We start from the raw sequence: 11,889 nt of genomic DNA, 5'->3' as shown, positions 1-11,889 counted from the left end.
ATCTCTTGGTTGGATTGGTTAAACTTGGTTTTAAATCATCTCTTGGTTGGATTGGTTAAACTCGGTTTTAAATGATCTCTTGGTTGGATTGGTTAAACTCGGTTTTAAATCATCTCTTGGTTGGATTGGTTAAACTTGGTTTTAAATCATCTCTTGGTTGGATTGGTTAAACTCGGTTTTAAATGATCTCGTTTAAATGATCTCTTGGTTGGATTGGTTAAACTCGGTTTTAAATGATCTCAATCAGATTGCTTCAGATTAACTGAACACGATTTTTTCTGCTTAATCCATGAGTCGAACTATAACCAAGCCTTAACTCTGCTTGTAGCCCCGAACAAAAACAAATCAATAAATGCCCACAACATCAACTTTACTTCGAATGGTTTGATTTGCCAGGGTTTCACCAAAAGGTTTGCTCCTGAAGAACGGTTTCTTTGTCAGGGTGCTACCCAAAAGGTTTGTTGCTCAAAAAGGGCTCCAAAAAGGTTAAGAACCGTTTGCTCCTGAAGAACGGTTTCTTTGTCAGGGTGCTACCCAAAAGGTTTGTTGCTCAAAAAGGGCTCCAAAAAGGTTAAGAACCACTAACTTGTCCACACGTAGTAGAATCTGCGCTTAGTATTCCTCGCACCAACCACGTCTTGGTTCTTGCATAGCGTGTAGATGGTTCTTGGTTCATTCTGAAATCTTGAATACAGACTACGGACTACGCTTTGTTATGTGTTCAGTTCTGCATTTGTGAGTTTGTCAGTTCAATTCGGTTGTTTGGTCGTTTCCTTTACCTTTACCATAATCTTGAAATTCTTGAATAGTTTAGCGTATTTGGTCTCGGGACGACTTTCGATTCGCTACGAGTAAACGTATTGGATTTTTGGCAAAGTAGCAACAGCAAGTGAAAGAGGTAAAGGTATGAATTTGTTCAAGCGAAGCTTTTACAAATGTCTACCTCGAAATGACACCAATATATCATCAAAATCGGACGAACCGTTCGATTGTAATTGAGTAACAAACAAATCAAATACAAAATGGTCGGGTTAAAACATAAACTTCGCTTCGTTCAGTCGTGGCTGCCATGAGGAAGCCTTGTGCAGAGTTGTTGCCATTCAAACCTGCCAGGTACCCCGGGGGAACAGTACTCTCTCGTTTGGTATATCGTGGTATCTTGGTAACTTGCTATGGCGTGGAGGTTTGATACCAAGAAGTTCTACTACCAGCGCTTCCCAACTTGAGTACCGTAAAACATACAGACAAATGTCCAGGACCACAGTAAAATTGGACTTATTTCAACTCTTGGATTGAGTAATCTGGATTGGTTGGATTGATTAAAACATAAACTTCGCTTCGTTCAGTCGTGGCTGCCATGAGGAAGCCTTGTGCAGAGTTGTTGCCATTCAAACCTGCCAGGTACCCGGGGGAACAGTACTCTCTCGTTTGGTATATCGTGGTATCTTGGTAACTTGCTATGGCGTGGAGGTTTGATACCAAGAAGTTCTACTACCAGCGCTTCCCAACTTGAGTACCGTAAAACATACAGACAAATGTCCAGGACCACAGTAAAATTGGAGTTTAAACTTATTTCAACTCTTGGATTGAGTAATCCGGATTGGTTGGATTGGTTAAACTCGGTATTAAATGATCTCTTGGTTGGATTGGTTAAACTCGGTTTTAAATGTTGGATTGGTTAAACTCGGTTTTAAATGATCTCTTGGTTGGATTGGTTAAACTTGGTTATAAATCATCTCTTAGTTGGATTGGTTAAACTCGGTTTTAAATGATCTCTTGGTTGGATTGGTTAAACTTGGTTTTAAATCATCTCTTGGTTGGATTGGTTGAACTTGGTTTTAAATGATCTCTTGGTTGGATTGGTTAAACTCGGTTTTAAATGTTGGATTGGTTAAACTCGGTTTTAAATGTTGGATTGGTTAAACTCGGTTTTAAATGTTGGATTGATTAAACTCGGTTTTAAATGTTGGATTGGTTAAACTCGGTTTTAAATGTTGGATTGGTTAAACTCGGTTTTAAATGTTGGATTGATTAAACCCGGTTTTAAATGTTGGATTGGTTAAACTCGGTTTTAAATACCATTATTGAATGTACACTTTTCAATTTCAATAGCCCAAACAACATCAGGTGGAACAAAAGTAAATCTCGTTTTTCAATTGATCTCAATTTTCAATGTTAGTAGGTCTTGGGATCTCATTATTGGAGTCGTCCTTTCAATTTAACCTACACTTCCACTATCAATCGGCAAGCTAGTCCCTCTACTCTAGTAAGAATACGAGTGTATTTTTGGTTCCCTACACAGTTGTATTATCATTTGTTACATTATATTATTATGTACATTTCGTATTACCTCGTAACACAAGAATACACTACAGGTGAACAGGTGTTGTATTGTATATCGGTGCTATTCCTTCTGCCTCACTATTGGTGCACTGTGATTGTACTTTTCAATTTCAATAGCCCAGCCACACCATTATTGAATGTATACTTTTCAATTTCAATAGCCCAAACAACATCAGGTGGAACAAAAGTAAATCTCGTTTTTCAATTGATCTCATTTTTCAATTTTCAATGTTAGTAGGTCTTGGGATCTCATTATTGGAGTCGTCCTTTAGAATGTATACTTTTCAATTTCAATAGCCCAAACAACATCAGGTGGAACAAAAGTAAATCTCGTTTTTCAATTGATCTCATTTTTCAATGTTAGTAGGTCTTGGGATCTCATTATTGGAGTCGTCCTTTCAATTTAACCTACACTTCCACTATCAATCAGCAAGCTAGTCCCTCTACTCTAGTAAGAATACGAGTGTATTTTTGGTTCGCTACACAGTTGATTACAAGCGCTGAATCACCAGATTTTTGGCGCGCTGGTAAGGTTCATTGGGGTTGATAGCTCAATGGATAGACTCTAAGGCGAACTAACAATCTCCAAATCCTAAAGCTGTGTCCACAAATAGTCTACCTCGTCGATCGAACGTTGATCGACGTCGTCTTAAACTCTTAAACCGTTGATCCACGTCGTCTTAAACCGTTGATCCACGTCGACTTTCACCAGATTTTTGGCGCGCTGGTAAGGTTCATTGGGGTTGATAGCTCAATGGATAGACTCTAAGGCGAACTAACAATCTCCAAATCCCAAAGCTGTGTCCACAAATAGTCTACCTTCACCAGATTTTTGGCGCGCTGGTAAGGTTCATTGGGGTTGATAGCTCAATGGATAGACTCTAAGGCGAACTAACAATTTCCAAATCCTAAAGCTGTGTCCACAAATAGTCTACCTCGTCGATCGAACGTTGATCGACGTCGTCTAAAACCGTTGATCGACGTCGTCTTAAACCGTTGATCCACGTCGACTAAAACCGTACACTGTCTCTGAGGTGGGAAACATCACATCATACTGCTAGTGCCAATGATAAAATCTTATGCCTCTGCTGGGATTGAACACGCAACCTCCTGTTTACCAGGCGATCTGACCACTACACCACCGGAGGCATTAATCACACAAAATCATACATAATATTATGTGTTTTATCTACTTCTGTTAGTTAATCCACATTAATTCGCTTGATCTGGCATGCTCATGGGCAGAAAAATCAGATATGGGTCATTAGATGTAGCTGACTGATTTACCAATGTTTCCAATGGTCGAGTGATTTTTCCTGATCATTTCATAATCAACGAATTCGCACATCAGATAACAAGGACCTTGCTAAACCGCAAAACCTACTTGCAATAAGTGGATTATCTTAGAAGGTGCTTAAACCTGTAATGCCAAAAGATCGAAGGATTGTTTCTCAATTTTGTTGTATTGAATTATGGATTTTAGATGCTTCATACCGTAGGTACTTAATAGGTAATGATAATGACCAAAGATCGACAGGATTATTTCACAATTGAATGGAATTGATGAATTTGGGACGATGTGGCGAATTGACTTTTGAGAACTACCCAAGAAATAGGCGGGCGTCTTTACTACTACGCCACTAAGGCAGGCAAGTTGGACGTAGATCTGACGTATAATAAAGATCAGCATACGAGACGGTGTAATAGATTAATAGATGTGTTAGGTACCTTTTTGCATTGGACAGACAAATTAAACAGAAATTTCATATCTTTCTGTGTTGTTTGACAGGCCATGTAATACCCGTCTCACACTTCTCACAGTGTTGTAAGAATTGGGATTTAAAACCCTTTGTATACCTAGAAATAATATACCCAGCATTGGGGTTTAACCCTTTGTATACTCAGAAATAAACCCTTTGTATACCCAGAAATAATAGCTGGGCTCGTTCCATGGATATAGCATTAAGCAGGAAAGAACCATTCATAAGAGCCCTTGCCTTATGAATGGTTCTTTTACTGATTGGATATTATTATTATTCTACTTTTAATGGTTCTTTTCTGCTTAATACTGTCCCCATGTCGTTTGTTTGGTCAGTCAATACAAGCCACACCGGCTGTTTTCACCATTGCTTATCGATCTTCGACACTGATTTTTTTTTTTAAGAGGTTTGATTGCCTTATGAATGGTTCTTTTACTGATTGGATATTATTATTATTCTACTTTTAATGGTTCTTTTCTGGTTAATACTGTCCCCATGTCCTTCGTTTGGTCAGTCAATACAAGCCACACCGGCTATTTTCGCCATTGCTTATCGATCTTCGACACTGAATTGGCACTACCAGTAAACTATGACGCAAAACTTCTCATAAACCATGCACTGCACTTGTCACTATAAAATATTCCCGAGTATTTCAGTCCTACGTAAGTAATTCATGGAAGAAAACAATACTGACATCAAAACAATACTGATATCCGATACACGGTCCTGAATTGATGAAGGGGTCACCAAAATTTGACATACTCATAGTTAACAGCTGTAACAGAGATCTTATCGTCAGAGGTCGATTGAAAAGTCCCTTCACTCCCGCAAACATAATCGACCGGCCGTGGATCAATGTCGACTAAACCGTCCACACTGCCTCGACAACATAGATTGACCTCGTCGATAAACGGCCGGTCGACTATGGGAATATGTTTGGACACACCTTAAATAAGGTCTTAGGTTTGATAGAAGGAACTGTAACAAAACAGATGTCTTATCATTCCGAAATCGAAGAGAGAAGGAAGACAGGATAGAAGAAAGCCAGCCATTCGGAGAACGAACCTTATCTGTTAAAGACAAAGTTCGCGCGGGAGTCTGAGGCGACTTATCGCTTACAAGGCAGACGCGCTACCCTCCAAGCTTACTAGGCTTGCTTGTCCTAAAGTCCTAAACGTTCGTAATTTGATAACCACTGACTCCTCGCAAGTCATGTTGATAGAGCCTATTGATAGCTGGTAGGCCTATGCCACTTTTCCATCTAGGATTCTGTTAGGTCTGGAGTGGAGATTGCTTCCTCCAAATCCTGTGATTTTTAGAGAAGAGGAAGTTTTGCAGTGGCTGAGCTACATTGTGCTTTAGAAGAGACAACTGTGGCGACACCTTTTTTCGCTCAGTTAAATTATGAAACGTCTAAGAACACATAGGTAATAATTTTTGGTCAATCAATGGAAGTTTAAACTATATCAGGCTAGTAGGGTGTCTACCTGATGGTCAAAAAGGACACCGAAAGGACACCCTCACCAACCACAATACAAAGTGTGGTCAGTTAGGTCAGTATGACCGTATTCCCAACCCGGTCTTACCTCAACTAGTTTCTGGCTTGAGCTAGTTTCATTCGTATAAGGTTTCATTCTGATGGTTTTTGGTCCTTGTGAAGTCTGGGAATTGAACCATAGTCCTTAACACCCATATTTATGAACAAAATGCTGGCTCTTAAGTTCGTGCCAAGCATAGTCTCAAGGCATTTGATTGGTCAATTTTGACTTGAGACTGATCTAAGAACGATCATTCTTGTTCATAAATACAAGTGTAACACTCGTATTTATGAACAAGAATGATCGTCTTAGATCAGTCTCAAGTCAAAATTGACCAATCAAATGCCTTGAGACTATGCTTAGCACGAACTTAAGAGCCAGCACTTTGTTCATAAATATGGGTGTAAGACTTTAGGTTATGAGTAGGAAACGAGTTACTTTACTTTCCATGTCACTGAGATAGGTACCATACCTGTGGCACTTTATTGCGATGAGTTTCGTTTACAGTAGCTGGACTGTCTACTGGCCTTTTGCATTCATTACTTCTGTCCGCCACTCGAGTCTGCCGTCGAAACGTGTGTGGCGGCAGAAACGTAAGACCGCGGTCTCTCAGACGCTCTGAGCATAGTCTTGATTTTCACTCTGGTGAGTCTATTTTTTTGTTTTTTTTTTTTTTTTTTTTTTTTTTTTTTTTTTTTTTTTTTTTTAAGAGGTTTGACAGAGGGAACTTTAACTGCTATGGTCTTATCGTCCCGAAATCGAGGAGAGAAGGAAGACAGGATAGGAGAAAGCCAGCCGTTCCGAGAACGAACATTATCCCATCAGGATAAAATCCGCCCCGGGCGGGAATCGAACCCGCGGCCTAGCGCTTACAAGGCAGACGCACTACCAACTAAGCCAACTAGGCTGGCTAGGTAAACATTGGTTGTTAGGATTATTGAGATACTTATTGGGAAAATTCCTACAATGCTGCAGTGAGCACCAAAGTTGTGACATAATAACACAAAGAAATTGCATTTACATTTACATTTTCTCACCTCACACGTTCCGACTGTCTCTCAGACGCTCTGAGCATGAGTGGCAGACATAGGAGTTCGGTGGCAGAGAACGCTTCCCGTGTTGACTTCGCCTAGTGGTTACCTTCCACTCAAGAGTCTATTATTACTCCGACTAAAAATTTATTACTCCGACTAAAAATAATCATAAGAATAGTCTGCAGGTCTCTATGCACTCTTGTAAACTCCTACCGTAGGATTACCTATTACACTTTTGTAAACTCAAACTATAGGATAACATACTCGTATTTTACAATTCTTAGTTCAACTTCTTATAATATTCTCAGTTCAACTCATAATTCTTCCTCTACTCCACCTTGTAATTTTCTCGGGAGTGTGTTGAACTTGCAAATCATAGCTAAGAGTGTAAACCCCAGTACACACGGCATGTTTCCTAACTTGGTCTTCTACAGGCGGCCTTCCAAGCGGGTCTTCAGAAAATTTCTCTGGCCACCCAAAAGGGCAACTGCTCGAGCATCATGAGCACGTTTTCCTCTGGAAAGATGCTGGACGAAGTCTTATATTTATAAAAATGTTAAAACATAAACTTCGCTTCGTTCAGTCGTGGCTGTCATGAGGAAGCCTTGTGCAGAGTTGTTGCCATTCAAACCTGCCAGGTACGATCGACGTTTTTCGTCAGAATCTCAATCAGTCCTAGATAGGGTGCTTGATTTGAGCTGACATTTGGGTTTGCTTTGGGCTGTCATTTAGGCTACAAAAATTTACGAGTGGATACCCTTCGCACTCAACCTTTGCCATTTCTGTAGCAAGGGTATAAAATTCCCCAGCCAGACTATGCTGGTCTACTCCCTGTTTAAAGTCCATCAGCCGGATCTTACAGTTCCCTCTATCAAACCTAAAACAAAAAGTCAAGGAGCAATGTGCTATTTCAGTCTAGTTTCCTCTCCATTGGAAATCACGTAACTCTCCTTGATTTCCGTAATCGGAAGCCTAGGAATCGGCCCGAACCTACTCACAATATGGCGTATGGATCAATAACCTGCCATACTGCCATATATGAGGAACTGACGTGACGTCACGAATGAAGAAATTATCCGGTCTACTTGGTTTGGTTCAAAATGGTCAGATCCGGTCTTGGAATTGACTAGTCTAGTCAACCGGAACAAGACCAACATGACTATTTTTCTTCTCTACTTCTCCTTCTTCTTTTCTTCTCCATTAAGCTTGATTCACACTATAGTGCTAGTCAAGGTCCAGTCACGGTCCGGTAACGGTCCGATCAAAAGATTGAGTATAGCTTGATTCACACTATAGTGCCAGTCAAGGTCCGGTCACGGTCCAGTAACGGTCCGATCAAATGATTGTTGAAGGCAAGTAAATGCGAGTGTACACATTAGACGTTCTAGTCAAGGTACGGTAACGGTCAGCTCACAGTCAAAATTTGGAACATTCTCGCGACGAATCTTTTTGATCGGACCGAAACTGGACCGTGACCGGAGCGAGACTGGCACTGTAGTGTGAATAGGCAGCGATCAAGCAACGATCAACATTCCTTCGTTCAGACCAACTAGAAATGAAAGAAAAATGACCGAAGCATGAACGATAGTGTGAATACTCAATCTTTTGATCGGACCGTTACCGGACCTTGACTGGCACTATAGTGTGAATCAGGCTTTAGAGCCTACAAATATTTGACTATTTTAAAGACAACATGAGCTTTCAGTTGGTAGCAAAAAAGTCCTCATGATAGTTGACTGCGGTTCGGGATGGGCCAAATAATCTTGGCTAGAGACCATCAAACCCCAACAACAACAATGTTGCTTCAAGGAATACGTATATATCCATCCTTAATCTAACTTCTAAAATACTGTCTCTTCTTCTTCTGTTTATATTTATCCTTAACCCATTAGTGTCAAAAATTTAAATTACGAACATTATCCCATCAGGATAAAATCCGCCCCGGGCGGGAATCGAACCCGCGGCCTAGCGCTTACAAGGCAGACGCACTACCAACCTTCGACACTGAATTGGCACTACCAGTAAACTATTACGCAAAACTTCTCATAAACCATGCACTGCACTTGTCACTATAAAACATTCCCGAGTATTTCAGTCCTACGTAAGTAATTCATGGAAGAAAACAATACTGCCATCAAAACAATACTGATATCCGATACACGGTCCTGATTAGGTATGCGTGCTCATCAGGTATCAGGTAGACCTGACAGGCGGACCTTTTCAGCCGTATCTGATTGTGTGTAATGTTATTGTCTTCTAGAGTGTTTATATTCACATCTCCAATGATGATTAGGTCTTTATTTTTGACATCTTCATGTTTAATCCATCGTTTTAATTCTTTTGTAAATTCATTCACACTCAGATTAGGCGGTCTGTACGAGTATATTGTGCATTTATGATTGTGTTGATGAAGGGGTCACCAAAATTTGACATACTCATAGTTAACAGCTGTAACAGAGATCTTATCGTCAGAGGTCGATTGAAAAGTCCCTTTACTCCCGCAAACATAATCGACCGGCCGTGGATCAATGTCGACTAAACCGTCCACACTGCCTCGACAACATAGATTCACCTCGTCGATCAACGGCCGGTCGACTATGGGATTATGTTTGGACGCATCTAAAATAAGGTCTTATGGGTGTTTGATTGAGATTTGGAGGAACAGGTTTGATAGAGGGAACTGTAACAAAACAGATGTCTTATCGTTCCGAAATCGAAGAGAGAACGAAGACAGGATAGAAGAAAGCCAGCCATTCGGAGAACGAACCTTATCTGTTTAAGACAAAGTTCGCCCCGAGCGGGAGTCTGCGGCGACTTATCGCTTACAAGGCAGACGCGCTACCCTTCAAGCTTACTAGGCTTGTCCTAAACGTTGGTAATTTGATAACCACTGACTCCTCGCAAGTCATGTTGATAGATCCTATTGATAGCTGGTAGGCCTATGCCACTTTTTCATCTAGGATTCTGTTAGGTCTGGAGTGGAGATTGCTTCCTCCAAATCCTGTGATTTTTAGAGAAGAAGAAGTTTTGCAGTGGCTGAGCTACATTGTGCTTTAGAAGAGACAACTGTGGCGACACCTTTTTTTGCTCGGTTAAATTATGAAACGTCTAAGAACACATAGGTAATAATTTTTGGTCAATCAATCGAAGTTTAAACTATATCAGGCTAGTAGGGTGTCTACCTGATGATGGTCAAAAAGGACACCGAAAGGACACCCTCACCAACCACAATATAAAGTGTGGTCAGTTAGGTCAGGTATGACCGTATTCCCAACCCGGTCTTACCTCAACTAGTTTCTGGCTTGAACTAGTTTCATTCGTATAAGGTTTCATTCTGATGGTTTTTGGTCATTGTGAAGTCTGGGAATTGAACCATAGTCCTTAACACCCATATTTATGAACAAAATGCTGGCTCTTAAGTTCGTGCTAAGCATAGTCTCAAGGCATTTGATTGGTCAATTTTGACTTGAGACTGATCTAAGAACGATCATTCTTGTTCATAATTACAAGTGTAAGACTTTAGGTTATGAGTAGGAAACAAGTTACTTTACTTTCCACATGTCCCTGAGATATGTACCTGTGGCACTTGATTGCGATGAGTTTCGTTTACAGTAGCTGGACTGTCTACTGGCCTTTTGCAGTAATTACTTCTGTAGTCAGCTCCCATGGCGTAGTGGTCACTGGACTCGCCTTGCACGCGGGAGACCCGGGTTCGATTCCCGGCGGGGTCAAGAAATTTGTATCATGTAAATGATTGATCTCTCCCGCGTGCAACAGTGACCAGTACGCCATGGGAGCTGAAAAAACCATTGAAATCCGCTGCTTGCTTCGAAAGATATGAGTTTTTTGTTTTCCTTAAAAAAGTCCATCCGGGAGATGTCCACTTTTGGAACTGGACTATTCCTGTAGTGAAGACAAAGTATTCTTATTAATTTTCCCCTTTCCTTGTATTTGTAAACTTTACCTATGAAATATATAAGACCTTGTTTGGACTGCGGGAGTAAAGGGACTTTTCAGTCTTATTCTGGCAGGATAAACAAGGTATATTCTATTCTATTCTTTTGCAGGCCCATCCAAGCGTCCCCTCGCCTGTCACATATACCCGGAAGGGTCCGGAGCCTCGGGTATCTACCGGGTCGAGTTCACCCCCACCGAGGTGGGCAGCCATGTACTCGATGTGACTCTGGCTGGGGACAAGCTCCAAGGCGGACCTCTCGTAGCCAAAGCGTACAACTCGGCCCTCATCAAAGTGTCCGACGTCAGTAGTGGTATTGTGGGACAACCGTGCCAGTTCAAAGGTGAGATCTCAGCAGAATCTTTCTCTAAAAGGGTTATTTTTCAGCCCGGCTCCATCCAGCAGCAATTGATGAATGACTTTACGTGATGAGGGGCCGGGATAGGACGATGAATGAACACAAATGAGTTAAAATGAAACAATCCAACTTAGCTTGGAAGAACGCCTGCCTTGTAAGCGCCAGGTCCCGGATTAGACTTCAACACGGGGCTTTATCTGAAATGGCCAAGATTCGTCCTCGGAACGCCTGACTTAATCCTATCCAGTCTTCCTCTCTTCGATTTCGGGACGATAAGACCCAAGGAGTTACAGTTCCCTCTATCAAATTCTTCTTCTTGCTACCCTTTTCCTATTTAAATAGGGTCGGCTTTTCTTGTCAGTCTCTTCCAGGCAGCCAGGTCTTGATTCACACAATTTTTCCGCCTTTTCTACCTTATCAAACAACACCAATAACAAAAACAGACAAACAAACAAACAAACTACTTTGTTTAATTTATTTTATGTTTGATTTTGATTTCAGTGGACGCAAGTGATGCCGGGGAAGGTCAACTGGAAATTAGTGTCAACGAGGGTGAAGTACCCAACCATGTAACTGTTATAGGAGGAGGCAAGTGTCTGGTGTCCTTCACCCCTCAACATAGGTAAGTGAAAGCTAAGGTCTTTGGTGACAGGGATTTTACCCTCCGTTCGACGCCAAGCTACCCGCCTCCTCAAATTAACCTCAACCAGCCTGAGTTGGTACGGGGAAAGCCAGCAGCGCTCGATTGCACAAATGCCGTCTTAAAGGGAACATATTCGAGAAACCTATATGTTTGTGCGGACTGCTGAAGATATGTTTCATTCTTATTATAACTCATCCGCTGTATTTGATAAATATGTAGCTCTCTGATATTGAGTTTTTTTTTTTTTTTTTTTTTCCC

The 11,889-nt window shown here is 41.1% G+C and overlaps 1 protein-coding gene across 1 annotated transcript in view; it reads left to right on the top strand.

The window, feature by feature from the left end:
• LOC103516441 (filamin-B-like) overlaps window positions 1–11,889 on the top strand; it is a gene marked incomplete at its 5' end in the record, with an annotated part of 56,796 nt that overhangs the window by 606 nt on the left and 44,301 nt on the right. The window contains 2 exon segments of the mRNA XM_026828837.1: window positions 10,717–10,973; window positions 11,490–11,610. Of these exon segments, the coding sequence (XP_026684638.1) occupies window positions 10,717–10,973; window positions 11,490–11,610 (378 nt within the window).

Source organism: Diaphorina citri, unplaced genomic scaffold (genome assembly GCF_000475195.1).
Source record: "Diaphorina citri unplaced genomic scaffold, Diaci psyllid genome assembly version 1.1 scaffold1569, whole genome shotgun sequence".
Lineage (NCBI taxonomy): Eukaryota > Metazoa > Arthropoda > Insecta > Hemiptera > Psyllidae > Diaphorina > Diaphorina citri.
Note: the sequence above shows the minus strand (reverse complement) of the source record. Positions and strands in the feature narration are given on the sequence as shown.